Source organism: Gasterosteus aculeatus, chromosome 16 (genome assembly GCF_964276395.1).
Source record: "Gasterosteus aculeatus chromosome 16, fGasAcu3.hap1.1, whole genome shotgun sequence".
Taxonomy (NCBI): Eukaryota; Metazoa; Chordata; class Actinopteri; order Perciformes; family Gasterosteidae; genus Gasterosteus; species Gasterosteus aculeatus.
In genome coordinates, this window is record NC_135704.1 from 7460468 (window position 1) to 7471843 (window position 11376).

Here is an 11376-nt window from a genome sequence, read left to right on the forward strand (position 1 = left end):
GTGTTTGGCCGTATTGACCAACATCGCCCATCCTCACATTTTGGCTAAATGTTTGCAAATCTCCAGGTTTCTAAAATACTATGGACAGTTTTCTCTGCAGGATTGGAGGCTGTCGGGTTAGCACAGGAATTCCATATTGTGTTTACCTCAACAAGTCTACATGCGTTAGGATAGTGCTGCAATTCTAAACGTCTGTCCTGCTCGCATTCAACTGCAATGTCTCCCTCTGTGTTTCAGGTGGTGGACCTCGCCGCCTCTTTTCGGATTGGACAGTAAATGTAACTCTTTTTAAAAGGCCGATGATCATCTGAGTGTCTTTTTAGCCGGAAGAATGCTAGGTAACAAGTCGGTATCCATCAACTGTTTGGACTAGAGGCCCAAAAGAATGAAGACCAATGGCGCGGATGAGGACAGCTCTGGTGATGCTGTAGCAGCACGGAATGGTTTGTGGGTTACACTGAGATGCAGGCCATGCTGTGCTGCCACAGTAAAGCCCGAACACACGACCCGGGTCGGCGCCTGGCGGCCCCCTCAACCCTGCTGGGGCGGACTGGACAGGGTGTCCACCGCCTGAGTACGACCACACGGGCAGATCTTCTCGTCTGGCGACAGAAGCGACGTTTGGAGCGACTTCTCTCATTTGCGGGTCTCCTTACTGTAGCAGCACGTAAATATTGGAGTTAAGACTTGCTGAAGCCTCCAATATTGATCGTGCTGCTGAAGCAAAGCTGACCACTCACAACGAGCTCCACTGACCAGCCGCGGGGGAACGCACACGTCGCCGCCGGTGGGGCAGAACGGTGACGGGCTGCGTTTGCTCTAGAGATGCTTCCAGGTACTTTGTTTACACACAGCTTCTAAGTGAACCGCTAACACATCTTTGCTTTTAGTTGTTAAATAATGTACGCGGACGGTTTAGATGTCACTGTTCTGTATGCACACTTGGAGAAAAATAAAATTCTGAATGGACCTTTGTCTGTAATGTGTTTTGATCATGAGGTCTGCACTAAACGTGGTGCTGATTTAGGAGATCCGTCACATCTTGACTAGTCCGCCGTCCACGAAGAAGAAAATGGCCCGCGTGCTTCGGTGCGCTAACCGCTGCTGCAGATTAGAAGCATTAAATCACACCGTAGTGAATGCATCGATGAGTAGAGTGTGTTTAAATTGAGATTTGCTTCGGAAAATATTTTAAAGACATACAGTCCGCGATTGCGCGTTTTCGGTCGATATGAACCAAATGCTCACTACGACTCCCGTTTATTGTTTGACTGCGTTATGCAGAGACGTGATATTTTCAAATGATGCGATGACCCAAATGTAGTCCGTAACACGGCCAAAATCCTCCATTTTAAGCGGTGTCGGATGCGCACGCAATAGTGTAGCACGACACCCGGTCACGATAATCTCAAATCGGATTTACCTAAATATAAATGGCTGAATTGTTTTTCTGTTTTCCAGGCCTTTCATTTAAAATGTGAGCCGTAGATAACACTGGTTGTTGTATAAAAAGTTAGAGCACATATGTACGGTGAACATGGGTGCTGAATAAAATCCCTCAATCGTATAACCGCAGAGAAGAACCGGCCTGAGCGTCCCACGTGTTTACAAGTCGCTCGGACCACTTTCCTTTAATGCCAACATGGAATAAATATACAGTGGATACATTTATTGATGACATTCATTATTTTTCAGATTTTCTCTCAACATCTAAATTCCAGGACCATGTGCGTGTGTGTGCCGCCACTGTCCATAAACGCATGTTGCGGCATTTATGTGGACATTTGGCCTTGCAGGCCTGTCTTAATGGTTTTAAATTTGTTCTCGCAACTATAATTCTAAATAATCTGCAGTTATGGATATGTCTGCAGGAAGGATATGTTAACAACGGTGAATTTATGTGAAATTATCAATGGGAGGAAACGGTCCGTTTTTTGCGTGTATTTTTTTTCTTCTAAAAAGAAAAGCTTTCCTTTTTCAAATGGATAAATATGAAACATCGTTATATATGCGTATATTATGTAAAAAGATGAGCCTTTATATTATATATAATTTCCATACAATGCTGTAATGCGAACCATTTTCTGTGTTTGTAAATATTAACCACCTCTGCGTAATTTATTACCAACTTTAATATAAATTATATGTATATTGTAGTAAGGTATTTCTCTTTCTACGTGCAGTTACTTAAAGCGATGTGTGACCAGAGTATTTAGTGAAACGGCACATCAGAGTGTTGAAGCGGTCTCGATCCTGATGCACGGAATGAAATTACAGTTTGTCCCACTTCGATTATGCTTCACATTTTGTTTTTACTTTCGACACTTTTTTTAAACATTTACCTTTTTTATATTGGTCGTGGCTACGTTAACTACATTTAACTTATAATTTAAAAAAAAACGCATGCCTCTTACTTTCTCTTGTACTTTGGCTGAACATTTTTCAGAAAACGTGAAAATTGTAAAATTGATATAGCAAAAGGAAATAACATTGAAAATATTTGATCACAGTAACAAAACGATCTTCTTTAATCAACGTGAAATGGTGTAAGAGTGCGGAACATTATCCGGCGATGTGCTGCACGTACACACGGCTATTCAATAAATATCTGGACATTTATTGAAGTAGTTCAATGCATGCATGGGCACTTGAAGCTTTTCATTGTTTTATTAAACCTCAGAGTCCGACAGCGCAACCTGGCTCTCCTCTCATTAATTGTATCCTATGAGTGTTATTTATGCATGTTATTCACGATATTATTTTTTTATTTAGAGTGAGTTGACCTTTTTAAGGTTTTTGCGTGCAGTGGAAATTAAAATATTAATGTAGAGTGGTATATTTATTTTCACCCTATATTTGCCTGGCAACAGAGGGCTATATATATGTATGCGTGCCATGACGTACATCCTGAATTATGGTCAGTGCTGACATCACGGATTCACTTTGTGGTCTGATATAGGATTTAATTATTTTCAAAATACAACCATACTCGGGAGAATGAATACATTAATACACAAATATAAGCTCAATGCACAATTCACTATGTCATTTTTCTCTGACCTATTTTTTTGAAAATAATAATTTTTGGGGATATGCCAAAAAATCTCACTGAGCTATCCTGTATTTAAAATGTTTAAAAACTCTATTCCATTCGCCCACAACATTTATTTTTGATTTGCGGCTTGCAAGTAATGACCTCAAATGGATAGCAGAAAATAGCACTGTGTATTTTACCCAACGGGCTGCAGATGTCTTGCCTTTATAGAATTGACAAGTCATGCAACGAATGACTCACATTTACCTCCCCGAATAGCTCTGGTGTGGAAATCGACTGAATGCCAAGCACACGTCACTATCGTGCACCGTTGCCTCAGTTTTGTTATCAACGATAAGGAGGAAAAGGAGCAGTCAGCAGATCGGGTTTTGGTGAAAACATGACAAGCATAGGACCTTGTTCGTTTGATTCCCTCCGCCGCTGCAGCCAGGTGAATATTTCACACGGGCCCTGTTATGCAACCTTTGTAACCTTGAGGAGGTTGCAGCATCCCTGTGGCGGGGACCACTCCGTATGTGTCGTTTGGCATTTCACACACTTGCTTAATTCAAGAGCCTAGATTGTGTCTCTAAATGTGCATTTGATTTTGCATCTTGTTAAGAAACGTGAATAAATAACACGGATGTGACTAAAATCTGTTTTATTTTATCAAGATCACCATGGCCGTGTACTTAAACAAAGAGATCGATGAATTCTATCTGATATAAAGAGACGCTACAACTTTTGCATAGTAAGATTTGATTATATGGCTTCGTTGGAGGTTGAGGCTTGGTCAAACAAAATGAAGACAAGCATAAGTGAGTTGTGGAACTATGCGCATGTCTGTCCCTATCGTTGAATGGGCTTAAAATAAATCATCATCATTAAAGAAAAAACTGACAGCAGATTTGATCAAGTTCCCGATACATTCCTGACCTGCACCGATCAGACTTGTGTACATGCCAGTCAACTCCCGCAGGTACACGCCGGTGTGGGTCACGTGCGAGGAAACGGCACTAAGCAATGGTTCAATCTGCGAGGGCACGTAAGCTGCGAGTTTGTGCGGCTGCAGCAGGAGCAGAGTCGACAGTAACAGAACCGTGTTCAGGGCGATCCACCGTGGCACCGTCACCCGGGAGCCCCCCGTTCGGTAGGAGCCGTTCTCGTGCGGCACCGAGATCTTGTCCACTTCGCCGAGCCTCAGGGAATCCCACTTTTTCACATCGAAATTGCGCACAAGGGGGCCGACATGGGCGTCTTTCCGAGAGGGCAACGGGGTCTCCTTAAGAACCTTCAGCTTGGCCCGAAACTCCTGCATCTGCTGCAGGAAGCACAGGGGGTCGGAGACGCCCCCGAAAGAATCCGCGATGCCGAGCGCACGCCCGTGCTCCTCGATCGCTGCGCGCAGCCTGGTGATCTCCGGGTCGTATTCTTGCAACACCACCAGCTTCAGGGTTTCAAAGTCGGAGAGGATTTCGTTTTTCTTGCATTCGATGGTACTGATGAGTTTGTCGAAATATTCTAACACCTTTTCTGCGTCCTTGGTCACGGACATAAGCGCCTTTTTCTTTCTGGCTTGCAGTGTCTCCAGGCAGGACAGGACGTCTGCGCTCTGCCAGCTCTTCACCCCGCGAAGCAGCACTTCAAACGCCTCCCTCTCTCGCTGGTACGCCTCCTCCAATGAGCAGTATGTGTGTCCTCGGTGGTCATCTGTCGTTGCGCAAAACCCACAAATGAGATTTAAGTCCGTAGCGCAAAATATGTTGAGTGGCTGACCGCAGTGTTGTTTACATTCAGACATTTTAGGCATCACTCGTATTTTGCCGTATTTTTCCACTATTCCCCGCAGAGAATAGTTTATCTGCAGGCTGTTTGCGCCGTTGTGGGGCGTCTCTTTGCGGCAAGTGGGGCATTTGAAGGGTGTTCTGAAAGCCGGACCTCGGCTCCCTTCCAACAGCCCCTCCAGGCACGACTTGCAAAAGCTGTGCGAGCACAGCAAAACCCGCGGGTCGTCGAAGAGACCGCAGCAGATTGGGCACGTCAGTTCCTCTTCCAGCTCCTCCATGGTCACCCCTGTAAACACAGTATGCAGGCGTCAAATCACCGATGCGTTATACTAAAGAAAAGCCAATTAATCAGCACTTTAGTATAACTAGGCTACGCACCCCCACTGATGGATGGAGCCCAATCGGGCAGCACGGGCAACCCATTACGCACGACATTGCTGTAGAATGGCAAAAGGATACAGGTTCGGCAGTCATGTTCCAGCTGGGTGTGGAGTATTCCCATCCCGAAAGTGAAACTGTCCCCGTAAAAGGTCGCCTCGGGTCATCTCAAAGACCCCGTTTGGCCTTCTAACGTTAAATAACATCGTGCTTTTGCGATGTCTTCATCTACCCCGGCGGGCGTTGAAAGAAGAAGCGACCCGAAGAGATTAAGTGGAAACGATCGTATAAATTACAGCCTCCAACATCAAACTATTTCGCAACTAGCTTTACATAACGCATTAGCAAGGCGGAGGTTTCCCTGAGATGAGCCCTAAATTACCGCCGTCACGCCAATCCGATGCGACGAATTAGCGTCGGAGAGGGTTCGCGGGTTCGCGTTTCTCCTGTTGGCAAGCTACTGAAGTGGAGCCGTGACAGATTTCGCCAGCGCATAGTAACATAAGACTACTGGACCAAAAGAAGCACTCACCAGCTGCTGAGACGCACGGCGCAACGTAATAATGGCGCTTGTTGCTGTGCAGACTTCGCCCATTTTCGGGTTGGAGTTAACCGCTTCGGTGGCGCACAGAAAAATCAAATCACGCGGATTCGGCTATAAATGCGCAAACGTTGAACGCAGCGCGTTCTGTGTTTTACTCGGAAAAATACTGTAGGGAAATTGTTTATTGTTAATTTTTGGTGCTTAATTAAGGTAATTTGGGTTGTTTGCGTTGGTGTCCCTGTTGGGTAACTTGCAGACGGTCCCTGGCAGGCTGAGGGGGGAGGGGCTGTTGCTATGCAAAACATTACAGCGTGAAACGCTGTCAACTAGGTTTACTTTAGTTTGGCATCACGAGTTTCGACATCTTCAGTCACGTGTGTGTGGGTAGTGTGTGTGTGTATGTCGATATATGCATCTATAAACATTTAACTAAGGGGGGAAAAAATGAAAGGTGCAAGTGAAAGACGCGTCAAAGCAAACGCCAAATGGCGCAACTAGTTGACACAGTATCCTGGCAGAAGAATACGAACTACACCACATATCAGCAACATTATATCATGTTTCAGCCTCTGGGGATGCTCCTCGGTTTGTAATGGGTACCACCAATTCAGCACTTCTCCACCTAAACCCCCCCGACCCCGCACTATTCTCACTTGGCGTTACGTAACATCGATACCCAATAGTTACGTTGTCACGTGTGGAAACGTTGACCTCGCTTTCCTTCCCTTGTTTCCATGCCATTAGGAGCAGCTGCCTCATCGTAACCGCTGTGATTGGATACAGTCGGCCAGCAGTGGGGCTCGTGTAGCGCTGCTCTCTGTCGCCGCGCGTCGCTGTTCTCTCGCTTTGATCCCCGAGGTGGTTTTTTTGTTTTTTGACGCCGGGCTCTCGGCGGTGTGACGGGGAGACGCTACTGTTTCCGGATGTTACCCGTTAAGGCGCAAGAATGGCCGCGATGTTTACGTGTTGTCTCGGCTGCTGCGCAGACGGCGGGTCGGGGCACATTCCCCTCAAAGAAATGCCCATTGTCCAGCTGGACACCCATCACATGGGTGAGTAGGATTTATGTCCGACCGTCACGGCTGCGGTTCAAATACAGATGTTGCTCGCGTGCGTCGTGATGGTTTGCTACTTCCGCCGTTAGCATTAGCTAGCTAGCGGAGCGCCGCTAACGTTCGCGGCGTTGCGACCCCAGCAGCTGACGCTAAACGGGATTCTGTTGGCACCGAGCGGGGAAGCGTTGTGTTTAAACACCTTCTCAATGCGGTGGTGCTGACCTACGAGGTTTCCATGCGACTCAAATGTCATCTCCGTTATCTAAACTGAAGACTACGGTGACGGCTATCTGCATTAGCATTTCCTATTTCTGTATATACACTTATCCGTTCCTGCTGTGGTCTGTGATGAAGTGCTGTTCTTTGATTAGACTTGTGTACGTGTGTTTGCTCTACTGCAATATTAAAAACCATAAAGTAGGAGCATGGAAATATCTGTCGTTAAAATCGTATGGATCATCTCAACATGTCTTTTCCTTCATTGAAAAGCCTCATCCTCGATTTAATGTACCCTGGAAGTGTGGACCTCAATTGGGTCTAAATGAACCGTGATGTCTTAAAACTGAGATTTAAGATCAGAACTGTTGAACTGAAGCAATTGGTGGAAAAAACATGAGTTGAATCTACGTTTACGTCACAGAAATACGAATTATTGTAGACATTTTTCCCTGATTTATTATTCTGAAAATTTATTACTTCTTTACAGTTTGTCCAAATGCCTTTTGTTCTGCAGGCACAGATGTTGTCATAGTGAAGAGCGGTCGGAGGATATGTGGCACTGGAGGCTGCCTGGCCAACGCTCCGCTGCACCAGAACAAAAGTTATTTTGAGTTTAAGATCCAGTCCACAGGTAAGCGCGTGTCTGATCACCAGCTTTGTCCATGTCTCTGTTGCCTTCTTTCTTTCCAGATGGACACTTTCTGGTCTTCACTGTCTGGTGACCGCCTGCTCAACTGGTGGAATTCTGTACACCTACGACAGTTTTTTACAACATAAGGAAAAAGCCCCCCCTCCTCCCCCTATGTAGCTCCACACCACCCTCATGCTGTTAATACCAGCTTTTTGTCACAAACATGCTACGCACCCAAATTGTGTCTACTTGTTTTTTTTATTACACCTGGTCTTTGTCATGAATATGATGTCACTCTTGGTTGTTAAAGGAGCAGACAGTCAGTCTTGTGCTTTGTGTCCAGGTGTGTGGGGAATAGGTGTGGCGACACAGAAAGTGAATCTTAATCAAGTGCCGATGGGCCGAGACACGAACAGCCTGGTGCTGAGGAGTGATGGGTCCGTGTACCACAATAATGAAGAGAAGAATCGCCTACCTGCAAACAGCCTTCCTCAGGAGGGGGACATCGTGGTAAGAGCAACATTTATTTACTCGATCCTCGATTTGTCTTGGCGGTCTGGATCTTGGAAAGATAAAAAATTCCCTTTTTTCTTTTTGTTCACCCCACGCACGGAAGTTCCACCCCGACATTGTGCAGAAACATGTGTTTGCGCACATGTGGCACTCGCACAGGCAGACAAACTAAGATGTATTTCCTAAACATAAAACTTAAACTCATAAAATGTATTTCTTGGTATGAGCATTTTATCATACAATATAGTCCTGCTATCACTAAATTAAGCTACTACTTCAGCTTAAAACTTCCGTAGAGAATTATTTTTCTCACAAGGTTTTTTCATAGGGAGTCATATCGGGTCAAATCTGTCATTTGGTAAAACTGACAAAAAAGTCACAGCCTAAACATTGTGATGCTTGCTCATTTGGGTTTATTCATTGCTTTTCCTTTGCTACTATTAATGTCTATCCTGTACATGAATGAAATCCAGTGCTATTCTGTCCTGTTCATCATCAGCTTCACTACATTTGTGATGCTTATTGAGCCCCTTTTGCATATCATATTGTTTGATACCTTTTAAAGGTAATCCTGACAAACTACATCTCAAACATTGAGACCCTTCTGCTTGTTCATGTAGATGTTACTTCAATGAAACAGTTCAAACAAAGAGATTGCCTGGACCTAATTTAAAACTGAATTGTATTAAAGGTTATTATCCATTATTATGGATGGATTATTAAAGCTTAATCTAACATGGTCTGTACGGGAGTACACAGGACATTTACTCCTCCTCTTGTGCGGCTAATACGATGCTTTAAATAGACAATATGTGTTGAGTTTTTATATTGACATGCCGAAATGTAATGATTAATTGCAGTTTTCTTTGCGTTCCTCAGGGCGTCACATATGACCACGTGGAGCTGAATTTATATCTGAATGGAAAGAACATGCATTGTCCCGCCTCAGGGATCCGAGGCACTGTTTACCCTGTCGTTTATGGTGAGTTCATCTGATTGCCTAATATGATGGTTACTTTTCAAGGGCTTTTTCAATCTGTTCTATTCAAAATGTATCAACCTCATTGCAGGCCCAACTGCTACTTCATGCATAAATGCATGTAGTTACCATTTGTTTCCACTAGATGGCTGCCTTTGTACATATTTTAAAAACAGTTATTTGGCGCTCATAGTTGTTTAAGCTAATATTTTCTATAATATCAACCAATTATTTGCCTATGTGTGCAGTAATGTTTAAAGGGCACATTCACTATTTTCTAGGAAGTATACACATATACACGTGTGTGTGTGTGTATATACAGTACATGACACAACACCGCTCCAGTGAACACTCCCATCACCTGCAATGAGAGTAGAGTAAACAATACGAGACTACAAAACCTGGAAAGTACCCGTTTAAAAAATGTGTGGTATGTGCAGCAGTTGCCGGGTCAGTGAAAGACTTTAGATGAGTGGTCGGGAAAGAGAGATTACTACACGCCAGGTTGACAGCTGGACATCAACAGGGTCACAGTTAGTCGCCATTTGGCTTTGAGAGTGTTCGGCCTGGAGGTCACTTAACAAACATTGTATACGGAGAGATTATGCTGCTGTCACAAGGCCTTCAGCTTGGTTTCTGCAAAGCAAATAACCTTGCATAATAAACAAGAACGAAATGCTGGAGTGTTTGCTTGTCCACGTCATCAGTTCGATTTTAAAGTTTACTGAAACAGTGCCCAATACGTTATCCGGTGAGCGCTGATAGAAGGCATGATTTTAACTAGGAAATGTAAACTTTCATACCTTCAAAAACAACACTGACTATGGACACATAAGTGACCAAGCTACACGCATTTGATTGTAATTGTGCAACCAAAAAAACGTTGTATTTGCATTATCCTCAAAGAAAAACTGATTTACTTGATTTTGCGTAATTTCCCTGAAATGTTGTCAAAGGATTTCCTTCTTTCCTTCACTGCATCAGTGTTAAGAGGGGAACATGTGGACAATGTATAAGCTTGTGCTTGTGTCTTTCCCTTCTTTTGTTCCAGTGGATGACAGCGCCATCTTAGACTGCCAGTTTAGTGACTTCTATCACACAGCTCCACCAGGATTTGAGAAGATCCTCTTTGAGCAACAGATCTTCTAAAGTAGCACGTCGGCCTCAGCCCTGCAACGTTGTCTCCCTCCCACACATCTCGTTGCCACCTCTGTGACACTACCTGCCGCCCGAAGGCCTTTTTGTTTTGTTTCCCCCCGGTTCTCCTCCTCTGATGATTTGTCTCGATCGACGTTGGGGTGTCCGTGAAGAAGTGGGGATTTCTGATCCGTGGTCGGCTGTGACTATGCTGACGTTTGACTGTCCAAACCATTACCTTGTATCCGTGGTGACCGCTATGTATCTACTGCGACACTTTCAATTGCTGCTTACGTTCTCGGTCTGTGTGTAGATGTCAGACAGCGGCTGTAATGGTAAAGCGCTCCCCTTCCTTTCAGGACGACAAGCCATGTTTTATTGACAGCGCGATTCACATCTTACTGATTATTAACCCCCGAATGCCATACTGACATCTGATTATACAGCCTATATTTATTTGTATTTATTTGAATCGCAGACCAAAGTGATTTATTCTTTTTGGTATGACAAAACATTTATTTGGCAAACCAGGGTTTGTCAACTGAATAATGATCAGCTGGCAATACTGACACATCAGTCCACAATATCTCATTGGGTTTTATGTTGCCTTCTTTAATTGGAAAATGTAATTTAAGTAGGGACATTGTAACGCTTTTTAAATTCATGTCACTGTTGTAATACACACTGACATGGTTTAAATACTAACCACAGTCCAATACACATTTATGAGGACAGACAGGTTGACTATTCAAAATGAGTACGATGAGATGATGGTGCTTATTAAATGATCCACATCAATAGTTATCATCTGGAATTCAAAACTACTTCAGACTAAAGACAATCTCTTCTATCCCCTAATGTATTTGTTCTACATATCCAAATATTACCCGAGCTGCTGCTGTCTGTCTCTGATTAGAAGTACATGGTTAGAAGTGTCAACCTTGTATTGACATTTCACATCCGCTGCTCGAGTGTGACAGTTCACTATTTCAAACGCGTATCTTTATTTGCACTGATGTTATTGTACAAGCAAATCCAAATATTGCTGATAATTCATTAAACCCTTCTGTCTGGAGGCATGCCTTCGTCATCGCCCTGT

The 11376-nt window shown here is 44.0% G+C and overlaps 2 protein-coding genes across 4 annotated transcripts; one reads left to right on the forward strand and one right to left on the reverse strand.

Annotated features, from left to right (window-relative positions):
- The first annotated feature begins 727 nt into the window (after window positions 1–727).
- On the forward strand, window positions 728–11367 carry spryd7b (SPRY domain containing 7b). Of its 2 annotated transcripts, none has more exons than XM_078090207.1 (5): window positions 728–835; window positions 7532–7648; window positions 7992–8158; window positions 9041–9143; window positions 10192–11367. In XM_078090207.1, exons 1-5 carry the CDS (start codon window positions 826–828, stop codon window positions 10287–10289), a joined length of 495 nt encoding a protein of 164 aa, XP_077946333.1. In that variant the 5' UTR covers window positions 728–825; the 3' UTR covers window positions 10290–11367. The 2 variants fall into 2 exon arrangements, with proteins under 2 accessions (XP_077946333.1, XP_040057161.1); XM_040201227.2 differs by lacking the exon at window positions 728–835 and adding an exon at window positions 6425–6795.
- Window positions 3679–5870, reverse strand: trim13 (tripartite motif containing 13). Of its 2 annotated transcripts, none has more exons than XM_078090202.1 (2): window positions 5732–5870; window positions 3679–5107 (listed from the first exon to the last, which is right to left on the reverse strand). In XM_078090202.1, the coding sequence occupies exon 2, from the start codon at window positions 5097–5099 to the stop codon at window positions 3900–3902; it is 1200 nt and encodes a 399-aa protein (XP_077946328.1). In that variant the 5' UTR covers window positions 5100–5107; window positions 5732–5870; the 3' UTR covers window positions 3679–3899. The 2 variants fall into 2 exon arrangements, with proteins under 2 accessions (XP_077946328.1, XP_040057158.2); XM_040201224.2 differs by lacking the exon at window positions 5732–5870 and adding an exon at window positions 5200–5336.
- Window positions 11368–11376: the final 9 nt, after the last annotated feature.